The sequence below is a fragment of the Meriones unguiculatus genome, chromosome 8, assembly GCF_030254825.1.
Source record: "Meriones unguiculatus strain TT.TT164.6M chromosome 8, Bangor_MerUng_6.1, whole genome shotgun sequence".
In the NCBI taxonomy this organism is placed as follows: Eukaryota; Metazoa; Chordata; class Mammalia; order Rodentia; family Muridae; genus Meriones; species Meriones unguiculatus.
In genome coordinates this window covers 115,929,027-115,944,169 of record NC_083356.1, presented here as the reverse complement: position 1 = coordinate 115,944,169, position 15,143 = coordinate 115,929,027, and the positions used below count along the sequence as shown (strand labels likewise).

Below are 15,143 nucleotides of genomic sequence, written 5' to 3'. Positions count from 1 at the left end.
GTTTTGCTTTGGGGTACTTGATATAAAATGTTGGAAAGGTCAAACTGGCAGGGTTGGGAAAGAAGATAAATACTAACATGCTGCATCTTTCATCAGAACAAGATTTGAGGCGTCACTAGGTGGACCAATCCCTGCTCTGTTTTCTGCACTGACACGGAATTCGTACGTATTTCCTTCTTGCAGTCCAGTGACTTTGCACCGAAGATCGGAAACTGGAGTTTTTGTTGCTCTCACCCAGCGCAAGCCCTTCTTCTCTCTCCTTTCTATGTGGTACCCTGTGATCTCACTGCCTCCATCATCAGTCGGTCTCTTCCAGCTGACCGTGGCGGTGTTCTTGGTGACGTTTGAGATCTCTGGTTTTCCAGGAGGGCCAGGGGGACCTACAAAAAGAGTAGATTTGTGGTCAGCTCCCTGATTTACTCACCTGTCTGGCAAATGTTTTCATGGTAACCACTACCACAGCTACCACATGCTCTACATACCAAATCTGTCGACCATTTTGACAGGCTCCGACTGAACAGGTTCTCCTTTGCCATAATGGTTAACCGCAGACACTCGGAAGAGGTATTCATTTCCTTGGATGAGTTTGGTCACTACATGCCTGCAAGCCTGAATGTCTTCAGAAACCACTGTCCACAAAAGCCGACTGGTTTCCCTCTTTTCAAGAACGTAGGCCTTAATCGGTGATCCTCCATCTTCCAAGGGAGGCGTCCAGGTCAGTGTTGCTTTTTCAGCAGAAACATTACTGATTTCAATGGGACCTGGTGGGCCAGGTACATCAAGGACGGATACCTTCACATGTTCCTCCTTGGTGCCAAAAGGATTGGTAGCAGTGATGGTGTATTCGCCGGCATCCTTTCTTGTGGCATACTTGACTGTCAACATGGAGGATGTCGGGGTTGAGGTTATTTGAGCTATGTCTGATGGTCTGATATCTTTTCCTGCCTTGGACCAACTTGACTTTGGAAGGGGCTTGCCAAGAATGCTAATGGCATTTAAAACAATGGTATCCCCTGCTTTAACTGTTAGCCCATCTTTAATCGTGGGATCAAGGACAATGGTCGGTGCCTCTGCAAAGGAAAAAAAAAAAACTCATCAGAAAATGAAGGAGGTTTAATTTTCTGTCTTTTAATTTGAGAGAAATGTGAGCTCCACATACCGTATTCATCCTTGCATATAATAGTTCCTGTGCTCTCTGACGGAGCGCTGATGGCACCTGCTGTATTCTTTGCTCTGATTCTGAATTCATATTTTCCACCTTCAACGAGGTCAGTTACAGTAAAGGCACAGTCCGGAACGTTAACATGATTGGCTTTCATCCAAGACTTAGAGGGTAGATCCCGCTTCTCCACGATGTACCCTGTCAGTTTATGACCACCGTCATACTTGGGTTCTGTCCAGATGAGAGTCACTGAATTCCTTGTGACACTAATAACTTCAGGTTTCCCAGGAGGATCTAAAACAGAAAAGAAAATCCATCAAACAAACGACCACTGCTTGCTTCATGTAGAACCCCCGTAGGTGTTTCTTTAGTAATGACTTACCGATTGGATCGAGTGCCACAACCGGCTCTGACGGCAGGCTTGGCTTGCCCACTCCTGCGAGATTGATAGCCATAACTCGGAACTCATATTCAAGACCTTCAGTTAATCCTGTCACTTTGAAATCTCTCATCCTTATAGGAGTCTTGTTAGCTCTCTTCCATAGAAGGCTGTTTCTTTCCTTGAATTCAATATGATACCCTACAAACGGCCATGAACATATTAGATATACAGATGATACAGCTGGCTTAAAACACATATACACTTTTACGCAACACTTATTTGCAGATATATTGAGAAGATAACCTTTCTTTGTTGTCTACACTTTTATTCTTTTAGGTATGGTGCCACTTTCTCTTTTGCAATATACTTAAATATGACCTTTTCTTTTGAAAAAAAATAGTAAATATTAGCTCTAAACATTACTTTATGAACTGTTACACTGGGGGCTTTTCAATAAAATTAAAGATTAATTGTGTATATGGAAAGAAAAAAGCATTCCTGGCAAGGCAGATAGTTTTATAAACTATTCGTAAGGCACATTGGTATAAAAGTCAAAGTTAGGGTAGATTAGATACCTGTAATTGGTGAGCCTCCGGTCTTCTTGGGGTCAGTCCATGTTAGAGATACTGAATCATGTCTGACATCCACAATATTGGGGGGTGGGGGAGCATCTGGCACATCTGGAAAGGCAGAGGATGGAGACTTGTAAACAGGAACCTCCACAAATCCATTTTTTTTTTTTTACTTTACCTTTTTGACTTCAACACACTTACCAAATGGATGTTTGGCAACAATTGGCTCTGACTTGAGGCCTTCTCCTACGCCATATTTATTTTCCGCGCTGACCCTGAAGGTGTACTCCACGCCCTCGTGGAGCCTCGTTACTCTAAAGGTGGTTTTCTGGACAGCCGAGGCGCATGTCACCCACTTGTTATTCACAGAGTCTCTCTTCTCTAGCACATAGTTGGTAATCTCAGACCCCCCATCGTCCTTTGGAGGACCCCACTTCAGCGTCATGGCTTCTGCCGTGACTTCATCAAACTTGATTGGTCCAGTGGGGATACCAGGCTTGCCAACGACCTTTATAGAGAGGGTTCCTTCCTTGGTGCCAGCAACGTTCTTGAGTGTGATTGTGTACTTTCCAGCATCGGATTTTTGGCAGTCATACACCACAAGGGTTGTATTAACTGCAGTTGACTCGACACTGACTCTTGTGTCAGTTGCTAGAGGGTCTTCCCCTTTCTTCCAAGACACCGATGGTGCTGGCTTGCCCTTTATGGGGATCTTAAGACGGAAGTTGCTATTTTCTTTAGCCAAGTAGCACAAGTCAGGTAGATCCTTTAAGTCAAGATCAGGAGCCACTATGGAAAAAAAAAAAAAAAGTGGAGACAAATTATTTATATTGAAATTATTCAGACCAGACAGTCAGCTCAGACAACTCTAGTTTGAAAAGGTATGTTTGGTCAGCAAGCCAGTGTGTTAGCACTCCAGCATACACTGTGATGACAGGAGGGAGAAGGTGGAGAGGCTGAGGGAGTTGCTTACCGACATCGTCCTTGGCCACCACACTGACTTCACTTGGGGTTCCCTCTCCATTTTCATTTTCAGCGCTCACTCTAAAGGTGTACTCTTTCCCTTCCTTCAGATCTTTTGTGGAGTATTGTAGGCTCAGTGATTTCATAACCCGTTGCCACTTATTTTCTTCTGTCAGGAAATCCACCACATAGCCAGTGATTCGGCTTCCCCCGTCAGTGCGTGGCTTTTTCCAGCCAATGGTACAGGATGACTTAGTGACAGCCAGTGCTTTCAGGTCGACAACAGGTCCAGGGGTTTCTACAAGAGGAGAGATGATGAGTCCAAAACCCCAGAAAACCAAGACAGGCTGCAGTTCAACAGGATGGGTCACGGTTCACTGCTTACCGGAAGCTTTGACAGCATCCCGTGTTTCGCCCGGATCACCGATGCCATACTCATTTTCAGCGAACACCCTGAAGAAGTAGGACTTCCCCTCCTCCAAGTTAGAGACTCTGAAGCTTGTTTTTGAACACTCAGTTGTCACTGTCGACCACGACTTCCTCTCCGCGTCCCGTTTCTCAACCACGTAGTTTATGATGGGGCTTCCACCGTCGATAACGGGTGGATCCCAGGTGATGTATGCAGAGTCCTTGGATACCTCCTTAACCTTCACATTGACAGGTGGTCCAGGAGTGTCTGAATAACAAGTACAGGTTAAAGAAGACAGGAACGTCAACACGCTGAGAAAACACACAGGCTACGATTCCAAACGCACACGATTCTGAGAAAACACACAGGCTACGATTCCAAACGCACACGATTCTGAGAAAACACACAGGCTACGATTCCAAACGCACACGATTCTGTTCCTCAGTGGGCTTACCGAGTACTTTCACTACAATCGTGTACTCCTTTCTCCCACAGCTGTTCTCCAAGGTTAAGACGTACTTTCCTGCATCGTATTTGTTCACGTTTTCACAGCGCAAGAAAGTGTCAAAGTCAGTTGACTTTATGTCCAGTCCAATCCGTTCTCTCAGATTGACATTTGGTTTAGACCAAGTAATCTTCGGAGGTGGGCGTCCTTTGACGGGCACGTACAGTCTCATGGTAACCCCAGCCCGTAAAATAAGTGTCTTCCTTAATTCAGCATCAAGCTCTCCCTCAGGGGGAACTATTCAGTTTGGGGGAGAGGAGGGTGAAGAAAGTGAAAGTCGTAAAAATTTAAGCATCACATGTGTTTCTAAAGACCATTCTTATCATTCCTAAAATGCATTTCCTTTGTAAAACTGATTTCTTGTTTTTTTAAACAATTTTAATAATTCAATACTCTTGATATTTTTATTTTTCTTTAAAGTATTTTATTTTTATTTTAAAATATGTGTTTCTGTGAGTGTCTGCACAGGTGAGTGCAGAGTCCATGGAAGCCAGAAATGGACTGGGTCTCCTGGAAGTGAGGTTACAAGTAGTTGTAAGTGGGTGTTGGGACTCTAACTCGGGTCCTCTGGATGAACACTAACCACTGAGATATCTCTCTAGCCCCCAAGGTATTTCCATTTTCCAATGCACTTTTAACCCCACCAAGTGATCTTCAGATGACCTGTGTTCCTCTTCACACAGATTCTACCCATCTAAGCCTCTACCCATGTTGAAAGACTGCTTCTTCCAGCTGTGATGTTTCTTTTCTTAGACTCACTGACAGCATCTTGCATATACTCTACTCCCTTTGTTATTTCTTTGTAGGAAGAAAAATTAAGAGTAGATAAAATGGACTGCTAAGAAAGTTTTTAAAGGTAGGAAGGAGTTGTAGAGGTGAAATAGACCGAAGCACCAAGAGGAAGGGAACTTAGGAGAGCCTTCTAGTTGCACACTTACGAATGGGTTCGCTGGATGAGTAAATAAAAAGCTGAGGGATAATAAATAGGTCATGACTTTAAAAAACCCAACAAAACCTCTTCAGTCTTACAACAAAATAATTCCATGTTCCTCTGAAAACCACCTCTCACCGTCACTCCATTGCATGCCTGAGAAATGTGACGTGCCGCGCCCCCCCTTAGCTGTACTGCTGGAGCTTGTAGATAGGGGGGCTTAAGAGGTGACTGGAATTCTTGGAATAGGATGGACAGGTGGTCTCATCTGTTTCCTTGGTAGTACTTACTTAGGATGTCCTTGGGACAGTGTTTATCGGGCACGTCACTTGGGTCGCTGTACCCGATCTTGTTAACAGCATAGACACGGAACTGATACTCCGTATTTTCCATCAGGCCAGTCACCTCAAAGCGGGTTTTCTGGAGCTTCTCTGGTAAATTGCACCGCACCCAGTGGTCAGAGTCCGCTCGCTTTACTTCCACGAGGTAACCGATGATGGGGCTACCACCATCATAGGCTGGCTTGCCCCAGGACAGACTCACAGAGCTGCGGGTGGTGTCGTATACTTTTGGGAAAGCTGGTGGACCAGGAGGATCTGAGGACGAATGACAACACAGAGGGTGAGTGACAACTTCCTTTCTGCCTGTTTAATGCTGATAGAGTGTGGCGGTCTCCTCAAGTGCACTTACACAGCGGGTCCTGAGCGTACACAGCTTTGGATGCATCACTGGGCTTGCCAGGTCCAGCTTTATTTATAGCAGTAACTCGGAATTCATACTCAGTGCCTTCCTGGAGACCCGTTGCTTTTAACGTTCTTTCTATGACAGGCTTTCTGTTGACTTTCGTCCAGTTAACTGCCTGAGTTTCCCGCTTTTCAACCAAGTATCCAGTGATAGGTGAGCCGCCATCATCAGCTGGGGCTTTCCAGCTGACTGTCATGTGATCTTTTGTGACGTTGCTAATGACTGGAGGGTCAGGGCGTCCGGGTGGGTCTGGAAAGATGGAACAGTAAGTTGATTTCCTAAGCCAGAAGAGGGTAGACAGTAAAGGGCAAAAAAGCTGGACGGTGTCCTTACCATATGGGTTTTTAGCAATTGCTGGCTCAGTGAAGATGGGATCGCCCACTCCGTATTTATTTTCAGCACATATACGGAACTGGTATTCGTGGCCCTCTATGAGTTTCTCCACGGTGCAGCTGGTGATGGGCACAGTAGCAGACACCTGAGCCCAGTTGGGCCTGCTTGTTTCACGCTTGTCGATGATGTAGTTGGTGATTTCTGAGCCTCCGTCCTCGAGGGGAGGCTCCCAAGACAGCATTGCCCGGTCTGCGTACATCTTGTTGATTTTGACAGAGGCCGGAGGACCTGGTTTATCTGAAAGAATGGAGAAGACAAGTGAAGGGCTTTCCTAAAGGGGGATGATTGGAAGGAAGAGGTCCAGAGAGCGGGCTATGCTCTCTATATTGTCATCCAATCCTGTGTCACTCTACAAGTTACCCCGCTCTTCCGAGACCTAGAGCGCCGGACTGTGTGACTAATACTCTTTAGAGATCAAAAACACCATTCTGTGATACTATTACTTTTGTTGTTAGGAAATGTCTTTTTATTGTGGCTGTGCTTGAGACAGGGCATCATGCACAACAGGCTGGTTTAGGACTCCTAGATACTGGGATTATAGGAGTTCATTGCCATGTCCGGCTTGTAAGCTTATTTACAGTCCTTCAGGCTAAGTGAAACATGGAACCATAATCAAATGTTTGATTACCTAGTACTTTAAGCTTAATGGTGGCTGATTTGGAACCACTGGAATTTTCGGCAGTGATGGTATAGTCTCCAGAGTCCTTCCGGTTCACACTGAATAGCTCCAAGGTACACAAGTTCCGCTTCATTGCCATCTTTATGCCTTCGGCTGGTTTTATTGGTGTGCCATCTTTCTTCCAAGAAACTGTTGGCATTGGTTTACCAAAGACAGTAGCGTCCAAGCAGACATTAGTCCCAGCTTTCACGGTAAGCAAAGACTTCATTTCGACACTGAGTTCTATCCTTGGAGGAACTAGAAAGAAAGAAGAGTGAGGATATTAATGTATGCAACACTGTATTACGCAGTTATCAGTAACAAGAATTTTTGTTTCATCAAGGAGATTTTATCTCAATAGTAGTTATTTACTTTTAGTATCAGGATTGAACCCAGGTCTTCATATATGCTAGGCAAGTGCTGTACCACTGAGCTACAGCTGCTGTACCCAGTCCTACAATGATATCTTTATTCAATAATCATTATATACATTTATGGGTACAATATTTTGATGTAAGTGTGGATTGTGGAATTATTCAGTCAAGCACACTCAGACAACGGTCACCTCATGTACTCAGTCAGCATTTTTATAGGTGTGAGGAAAACACCAGAAGTAACCTTGAGCTCTATAATAAAGTATAAACTATGGTGCCATTCATGACAGTAGATCATCAAAATTGATTCTTCCTGTCAGGCTGAAACTCTGATATTCTCTCTTTCTTATCCCCCTTCCTTCTGCCATTTAATTTTAAGCTATATATTTATTATGAAAGTTAAGTAAGTTTAATATAAAAATTTGACAATACTGCAAATAGAAAAAAGTAAATTCCCATAATCCCAAGACTCGAGTTTCAGCACTATCATTTTATTGTTTCTTTGCCATCTTTCTGTGAATATGTATGATTCAAGTCTTTCAGTCCTTAGTTTTGAAACTTGTCTTTTTGTTTTGCTTATGAAGACTGTTCATAAGCATAGTTTTTAGTGCTGTGCAAATTTAGTCTACAAAGCAAACTCCCTATCATTTTTTTTCCCTTCCCATGGATAAGATTTAGTTTTTGTTCGTTTTGTTTTTTTGGTCAGGAGACACAACCATCATAGATGCTGTAGGTATTATAGTATGCAATAGAATCTTACCATTTTCTGCAAGAATGGTCACCGGGTCAGAAGGCTCAGAAGGCTGGCTGATGTTCACAGCAGTCTTTGCAATTGCTCTAAACTGATACTGAGCATTCTCTTCTAACCCCGTAGCCGTGTACTCTTCCAGGGGAACCTGGTGAGGTGTGGTATTGCACCGAACCCACTTATCACCAGGGAGCTTGCAAGCTTCTACAAAATAGCCAATAATTTTGCTGCCTCCATCATGTTTTGGACGGGCCCAGATAAGGGATGCAGTATTTTTGGTGACATCAACAACTTCAGGTTTCCCTGGGGGATCTAAAGCCAAAAGAAGTATTCTCAGTGTTGATCTCAATGAGCAGGAGTTTAAGCTCACAGCATCACCCCTGTGATGTCCACAGGATAACAATCATCTCACATCAGCCATCCATCCAGTATCTAGTTTGGAGTGCTTTCTATGCATTTACACACAGGAAAGACAATGTAAAGAATTAGGGCCTGTTCTAGGATGGAAGTGAACTTTCAGAAGCAGGATTTGAATGTGTCTCTTAAATTCAAAATGCTGTTTACTTACCCACTGGCATCCTTGCAGTTACATATTCTGTTGGTTTGCTAGGCGGACTGGATCCAGCTTTGTTTAGGGCATAGATTCTGAAGGAATATTCTAGACCTTCTACGAGGCCAGCACAAGGATACTCAGTTGACCGGACAACCGTGTCATTAGCTTTTACCCAGAGCAAACTGTTTCTTTCTTTGCGTTCAATCAGGTAACCAGTGATGGGGCTTCCTCCATCACTGTCTGGTCTGTCCCATTTCACAAATATGCAGTCTTTGTTGACTTTTGTGACCCGTGCATTCTTTGGCTCACTAGGAACATCTAGAGATAAAGATAAGGAAGTGTCAGTTTCTGCTTTAAACTAACAGCCTCCAAAACACACACACACATATATATGATATATATATCGTATATATATATATACATATATATATATTTTTTTTTTCCTCACACACACAACAAAACCCTTACCAAATGGGAACTTAGCAAGCATCTTTGGAGATGTGAGAGGCTCTGAAATGCCAAATCTGTTTTCAGCACGGACCCGGAAGATATACTCCTGGCCAGGGATCAGCTTTCCAACCCTGCAGGAAGTCTTGGTGACTGATGCTAGAGCTGTGACCCAGTCCCCACGGCTTACATCGCATTTCTCTACTATGTAATTGGTGATGTTACTGCCTCCATCCTCAAGAGGGATGTGCCAAGATAGGGAGCAAGCATCAGCATCTATGTCAGCAATGTCAAATGGAGGCTGCGGGGGGCCAGGAGCATCTGTATAAACCAAGAAGAAAAGAAATGTAAGAACAGAGGTTTAATAGAAAAAAAAAAAAAAAGCAATGATCTCCATATTTTCATGGCCACCTGTCTTATGTGTAACTTACCCATGACGATTACTTTGATTTTCTGGGTGTCTGTCCCGGAGCTGTTCTCTGCTGTGAGGCTATAGTAACCACTGTCTTTCCTGGTGACATCTTTTATGATCAGAACTGAGGAGTTGTCTCCTTTATGGATGGCCAGGTGGCTGGACGTGACAACGTCATCATCTCCTTTCTTCCATTTACAGATGGGGTTAGGCTTCCCGTACACATGAGCTTCAACTCGGAGTTTCTTCCCAGCCTTAATAGTGATTTGCTCGGGCATGAGGATCTTTGGTGGCACTGAAAGCAAACACAAAAACCCATTCCTTAGGAGGGGAATTTTTCTGGGTTCTTCGGACTGTAGCCCACTAGGGGTTTCAAATTAATGACCACATTTATAACTAACATTTTCAGAAATTCTTTAATGCAATAGAAAATATCAGATATAGCATATGTAAGTATAGTACAGTTTTCTGTGTATACAGAGCTTGGTAATTCAAGGAGAAATGTGAACTTAAACCAGCTTTTTGTCACATAGTATAAAGGAAGCAATGGCTATTTACAAAGATAAACCTATTTACCTAGTTTAGAAACTACTCAGAAAAGCCAGATAGGAATAACAGACATTCATGCAGGCTAAATATCTGTACATAGAAAATGACAAAAAAGCAAACTTACACAGCTGTTCTTTGGCTTCATAGACACCTTCGGCCTCTCTTGGCAAGCTGACTCCAACAGCATTTCTAGCTGCAACCCTAAATTTATATTTCTTTCCTTCCTTTAGGCCAGTGACAACAAGGCTGAGGTCTTTGACCACCGAGTACTCTGTCCAGCGATCTGCAGGCTGGTCTTCTTCTCTGTAACTGATGATATAGCCGTCAATTTTAGCACCCCCATCACGCAATGGAGGTAACCAGGCCAGTGTCGCACTGTTCTTGGTCATTTCCGTCACTTCAAGTTTTCTTGGAGGATCTGGCTCACCTAGAAGAAAAACAGAATTTAGAAAATTTAGAAAACTTTGCTAATGTATGTAAGAGTTTCAGTATGACCTTTGTTCCGAAGTATATGGGACGTATAGTTCAACATGTTGGAAATAAAGTGTAAGATGAAGCAACTAACACAAGCCTGTGCTAGAGTTAGATATTTACTGCGCTATTCAGATTTCACAAGTTCCTTCCAGTAGATTATAATCACACTCCTCTCATGGCCTTGTTAAACTAGAGGACTGGAGTCAAAAGGAGGACAAAAGGAGATTGCTTACTGAGAGGATCTGATGCAAGCACAGGTTTGGGGATGTCTGTTGGGACACCAGGGCCATATTCATTCACAGCGGTTACTCGGAAGAAATATTCGTTTCCAGGAACAAGGTTGGTTACATTGAAGCTTGTTTTCTTCACTTCAGGGGTAACCGTCGACCATGTTTTTCTTTCTGCCTCACGTTTCTCCACGATATAATGTGTCACTTGGCTCCCACCATCATTTTCCGGAGGGCCCCAGGACACATGGCATGATGTTTTAGTGACATCAGAGACTTTTAAATCAGACACAGGTCCAGGTGTATCTGTAAAGAGCCAAAGACTCAGAATACATGTCTTAGCAGCATTCTTATTAACTCGTTTGGTTTTGGAGCAGAGAAAAAGAAAATAAAGCTTTCGGATAACGCACCTAGTACTTTGACATTCACAAAAACGGCCTTTTCTCCTGCTGGGTTCACAAGGGTCAAGGAGTATTTTCCAGAATCATCCCGGGTGGAATTGGGGATGACAAGGAAGGCCATGGTGTCAACTAGATCAACTTGTCCTCTTCTGACCACATTATCAATACCCACTTTGCGCCATGTGACCTTGGGGGCGGGTCGTCCTCTCACTATTGCAAATAGTCGAATTGGGCAGCCTGCTCTCACTACGACCAGTTTTCTCATGCTGGCATCCAAGTCAATCTCTGGAGGCTCTGCAAATGACATCAAAGACATGAGCTGACTCTTCAGACAAGGGGGAAAGCCCATGCGAATTAACGGGGAGGAGCGTCTGCCACTCTAGGCCTCACCTAGGATTTCCTTGGGTTTGATGGCTTCCTTCAGTTCTGCAGGGCGCCCGATGCCAACCTGGTTTTGGGCACACACCCTGAACTCATATTCCTGGTTCTCATCCAAACTGGTGACCGTGAATTCCATACGAACAAGCTGGGCCGCAGCATTGCACCTCTTCCAGCCCTCATCAGGTGAGGCATCTGCCTTTTTGGGTCTCATTTCGACAACATACCCAATTATTGGTGCACCGCCATCATAGACTGGCTTTCCCCATGCGAGAGTGATGGAATGTTTGCTTGTATCGACCACTTTGAAATTGGTTGGTGGACCAGGCGGTTCTGAAAAAAAATTATATAAAAATGAATGTACATGCAATTAATTATACCAGTGATCCTGCTCTTTTCTCTGTGTTTGCTGTACGTGTGTTCTCCTGTTTGGGTGTGTGGACACATGAGCTCATACATGTGTAGGCCAGAGATCAACCCTGAGTGCCCTCCTGTATTGCTCTTCATCTTATTGTTTGATACAGGGTCTACCGCTGAAACTATTGCTTGCCAACTGGCTAGACTGGCTGGCCGGTGAATTCCAGGATGTGATAATTTTATGGTTAATTTTCAATCCAAACAAGGTCAGTTTAGTCTTTCAACTCCAAAGACTTATTTTTCTTTCTAAAAATTAAAATATACCACTGCATATATGTATACATATATATATACATGCATATATGCATATATATATATATATATATATATATATATATATATCAATGGGATAAAAGGTCTGTTTGGAGAGATGTTAGCAAAAATGTGGTTCTAAAAATATGGAGCGAACTTTTGTCAGATACTTCCACACATAATTTTAAAAATTGGTTTAATAAAAAGTGGGAGCATCTTACCTATGGGATCTTTTGCCACCACTGGTCTTGATGGTAAGCTTGGTTCTCCAATGCCAACTTCATTTTCTGCCTTGACACGGAACTGGTACTCATGCCCTGGGAGGAGATTCTGTACTTTCATGCGTCGCTCGGGGATGGCACTCTTGTTCACAGGGACCCAGCGGACTGCATGCTTTTCTTTTCTCTCCAAATAGTACCCTGTGATAGACTTCCCTCCATCGTATTCGGGGGCGTTCCAGACCACAGTCATCTCTTCTTTGCTTACTTTAGTGACCTCTGGCGGGTCAGGGCGGCCGGGTCTGTCATACTTGGTCTTTGCGATGACTGGTTTACTTTCTGTTGGAGGTCCTGTGCCTATTTTGTTTTCTGCACGGACTCTAAAAATGTATTCGTTTCCTTCTATGAGACGAGTCACTGTGGCACCTGGCGTCAAGACATTAGCAGAATAGGTAGACCACACCATTCTCTTGCTCTCACATTTTTCTAGAATATAATTTTGTATTTCGCAGCCACCATCATCTTCTGGTGGATCCCAGCGGAGAGTACACCTGTCGCTGGACACATCAGTGATTTTCAGGTTTCTTACAGGACCAGGCTTATCTAAAACGATGACTGTAGCATAGGCCACAAAACTGCCGGCTGTGTTAGTGGCTGTGACCACATATTTGCCACCATCGCTCCGCCTTGCTTTGGTGAGGGAGAATTTCGAGGACTCGGCACTGGTGTCAATCTTGACCCTTGGTGACTTTGTTAAATCTGCAGCATCTTTGTCTTTGGTCCAGGCAACTTCCGGGAAAGGTTTGCCTCTCACCCCTGCCTCCAGTCTGATGGTGTCCCCTGCTTTGACCGTTAGCACCCCACTCAATTTTAGATCAAGCACTGGCTTCTGTAAGTCTTCCTTCACAACAACTTCCTCTGTCCTTACCCAGTCACTTTCTCCACCCTCATTCTTGGTTTGTACTCTGAACTCATAGATCTGGTTTTCAACACACTTGTCAACCATGTAGTGGGTTTCCTTAATGCTTCCTTTGTGTACTCTTTCCCAGTCGGCAGAGCCCTTCAGCCTCCTCTCGACATGGTACGAGAGATTTGGGCTGCCACCATCGTAATCAGGCCGTCGCCACTTTAGATAGACAAACGTCTTTCCTTTATCTGCGATATGAAGGTTTTCAGGCTCGCCCGGCCTGTCAATAGGGTTGATGGCCAGAATTGGAGTCTTTGTTTCAATGGTTGGCCCGACGCCTACTTTATTCTCTGCACAAACCCGGAAATAGTATTCATTGTTGGCTAAGAGGTTGGCCTTGATCAATCTCTTGGTGACATCTGAAGCAACAATTGACCAGCCTTTCTGATTTGGTTTACGATATTCTACTATGAAATTTGTAATTTCCGAGCCACCGTTATCTAATGGGTTTTCCCAAGAAATTGTGCAATTTTCCTTGGTTACATTGGTAACCTTCAGATTCTGGCAAGGCCCAGGTCTGTCGAGGACGTTAACAATGGCTGACCCTTGCGCATGCCCACTGCTATTCTTAGCGGAGATGATATACTTGCCGTGGTCAGCTCTGACAGCTTCTTTAATTTGTAACTCGACACGAGGTAGATCACGAATGAGGTCAACCCGTTTGTCTTTGCCCAGCACTTTGCCCTCCTTGGACCAAGTTATGTCTGGCTCAGGTCTGCCTTTGACTCGAGCAAGGATGCGGATAGTTTGACCTACCCGGACGGTAATGACATCACGGCATGTAACATCAAGCTCTACTTCCGGAGGATGAAGGATGTCTTTGGCAATCACAGATTCTGCGAGTTCTCTTGGCTCTCCCTCACCCACGGTGTTAGCTGCTCTTATGCGGAATCTGTACTCATTCCCCTCGATCAGTCCGGGCACCCTGACGGCACACTGCCTGATGAGGTCATCTTTGTTAATCCGATCCCACTGTGCTGTGCCAGGTTTCTGACACTCTACGACGTAGCCGAGAATGGGGCTGCCACCGTCGCTGAGGGGCTTGGTCCACACCAAGTCAGCAGATTCTTTGCTCTTGTCTTTCAGTTTAGGATTTATGGGTGGACCTGGTGGCTTGATGGGCCTGCAAGCTTTTATTGGGTCAGAACTTGGGGATGGATTGCTTAATCCAGCAAGATTTTCAGCAAAAACCCTAAATTCATATGTATTTCCCTCATAGAGCCCAGTCACCCTGAACTTGAGGTCAGCAATAGGTGTTTTGTTGACCCGCACCCATTTGCCAGTGATTTCCCGGCGTTCTACATAATAGCCAGTTATTGGACTGCCACCATCAGATTTTGGCAGGGTCCAGGACACCGTGGCAGCATTCTCAGTAATGTCTGTTACCACTGGTTTACCCGGAGGAGATGGAGGATTGAACTTGTGTTTAGCAACAGTAGGTATGGAGTCAAGAGGAGGACCGACACCCATCTTGTTCTCTGCTTTGACTCTGAAAACATATTCACAGCCCTTTTGGAGGTGTGGGACCTTCAGCTTCAGCTTACTGCTTCCTGCAGACACGACTCCCCATGTGCCTTTCCTTGTATCCTGTTTCTCAACAATGTAATTTATTACTGGGCTCCCTCCATCATCCTTCGGCGGCTGCCAGGAGATGGTCATGTATTCAGGGGTGACATCCAGAATATTAATGGGACCTGTTGGTGGGCCGGGCACATCAAGAACAGTAAGATGGACAGCTACGGTTTTGGTGCCAGCTGCATTGGAGACTGTGAGTTGATATTCCCCAGTGTCCTTCCTTAAGCAGTTCTTGATGGTCAACACTGACGAGAAGCTGTCAGTCTCAACTGTGTAGTGGTCATCTGTGCTAATCTCGGTCCCATCAGCTGCCCACTTTGCGGTAGGAACAGGCACACCTCTTACGATGGCAGGGAACCTCACTGTGGTCCCAGCCTTTACCACGAGCCCTTCGATCAACTTTACATCTAATTCCACAGATGGAGGCACTGC

At 44.5% G+C, this 15,143-nt stretch overlaps 1 protein-coding gene across 5 annotated transcripts in view; it reads right to left on the bottom strand.

Annotated features, from left to right (window-relative positions):
- Ttn (titin) overlaps positions 1 to 15,143 on the bottom strand; it is a 262,706-nt gene that overhangs the window by 49,595 nt on the left and 197,968 nt on the right. For all 5 annotated transcript variants that reach the window (XM_060390411.1, XM_060390412.1, XM_060390413.1 and 2 more), the window contains 22 exons: positions 12,173 to 15,139; positions 11,295 to 11,615; positions 10,914 to 11,198; positions 10,510 to 10,809; positions 9,927 to 10,229; positions 9,273 to 9,548; positions 8,863 to 9,162; positions 8,410 to 8,712; positions 7,854 to 8,153; positions 6,690 to 6,977; positions 6,002 to 6,298; positions 5,615 to 5,917; positions 5,215 to 5,520; positions 3,943 to 4,230; positions 3,465 to 3,755; positions 3,090 to 3,377; positions 2,318 to 2,905; positions 2,120 to 2,224; positions 1,545 to 1,742; positions 1,160 to 1,456; positions 483 to 1,070; positions 78 to 380 (listed from right to left, as the gene is read on the bottom strand). In XM_060390411.1, the coding sequence (XP_060246394.1) occupies positions 78 to 380; positions 483 to 1,070; positions 1,160 to 1,456; positions 1,545 to 1,742; positions 2,120 to 2,224; positions 2,318 to 2,905; positions 3,090 to 3,377; positions 3,465 to 3,755; positions 3,943 to 4,230; positions 5,215 to 5,520; positions 5,615 to 5,917; positions 6,002 to 6,298; positions 6,690 to 6,977; positions 7,854 to 8,153; positions 8,410 to 8,712; positions 8,863 to 9,162; positions 9,273 to 9,548; positions 9,927 to 10,229; positions 10,510 to 10,809; positions 10,914 to 11,198; positions 11,295 to 11,615; positions 12,173 to 15,139 (9,495 nt within the window). The remainder of the gene's footprint in view (positions 1 to 77; positions 381 to 482; positions 1,071 to 1,159; positions 1,457 to 1,544; positions 1,743 to 2,119; positions 2,225 to 2,317; positions 2,906 to 3,089; positions 3,378 to 3,464; positions 3,756 to 3,942; positions 4,231 to 5,214; positions 5,521 to 5,614; positions 5,918 to 6,001; positions 6,299 to 6,689; positions 6,978 to 7,853; positions 8,154 to 8,409; positions 8,713 to 8,862; positions 9,163 to 9,272; positions 9,549 to 9,926; positions 10,230 to 10,509; positions 10,810 to 10,913; positions 11,199 to 11,294; positions 11,616 to 12,172; positions 15,140 to 15,143) is intronic.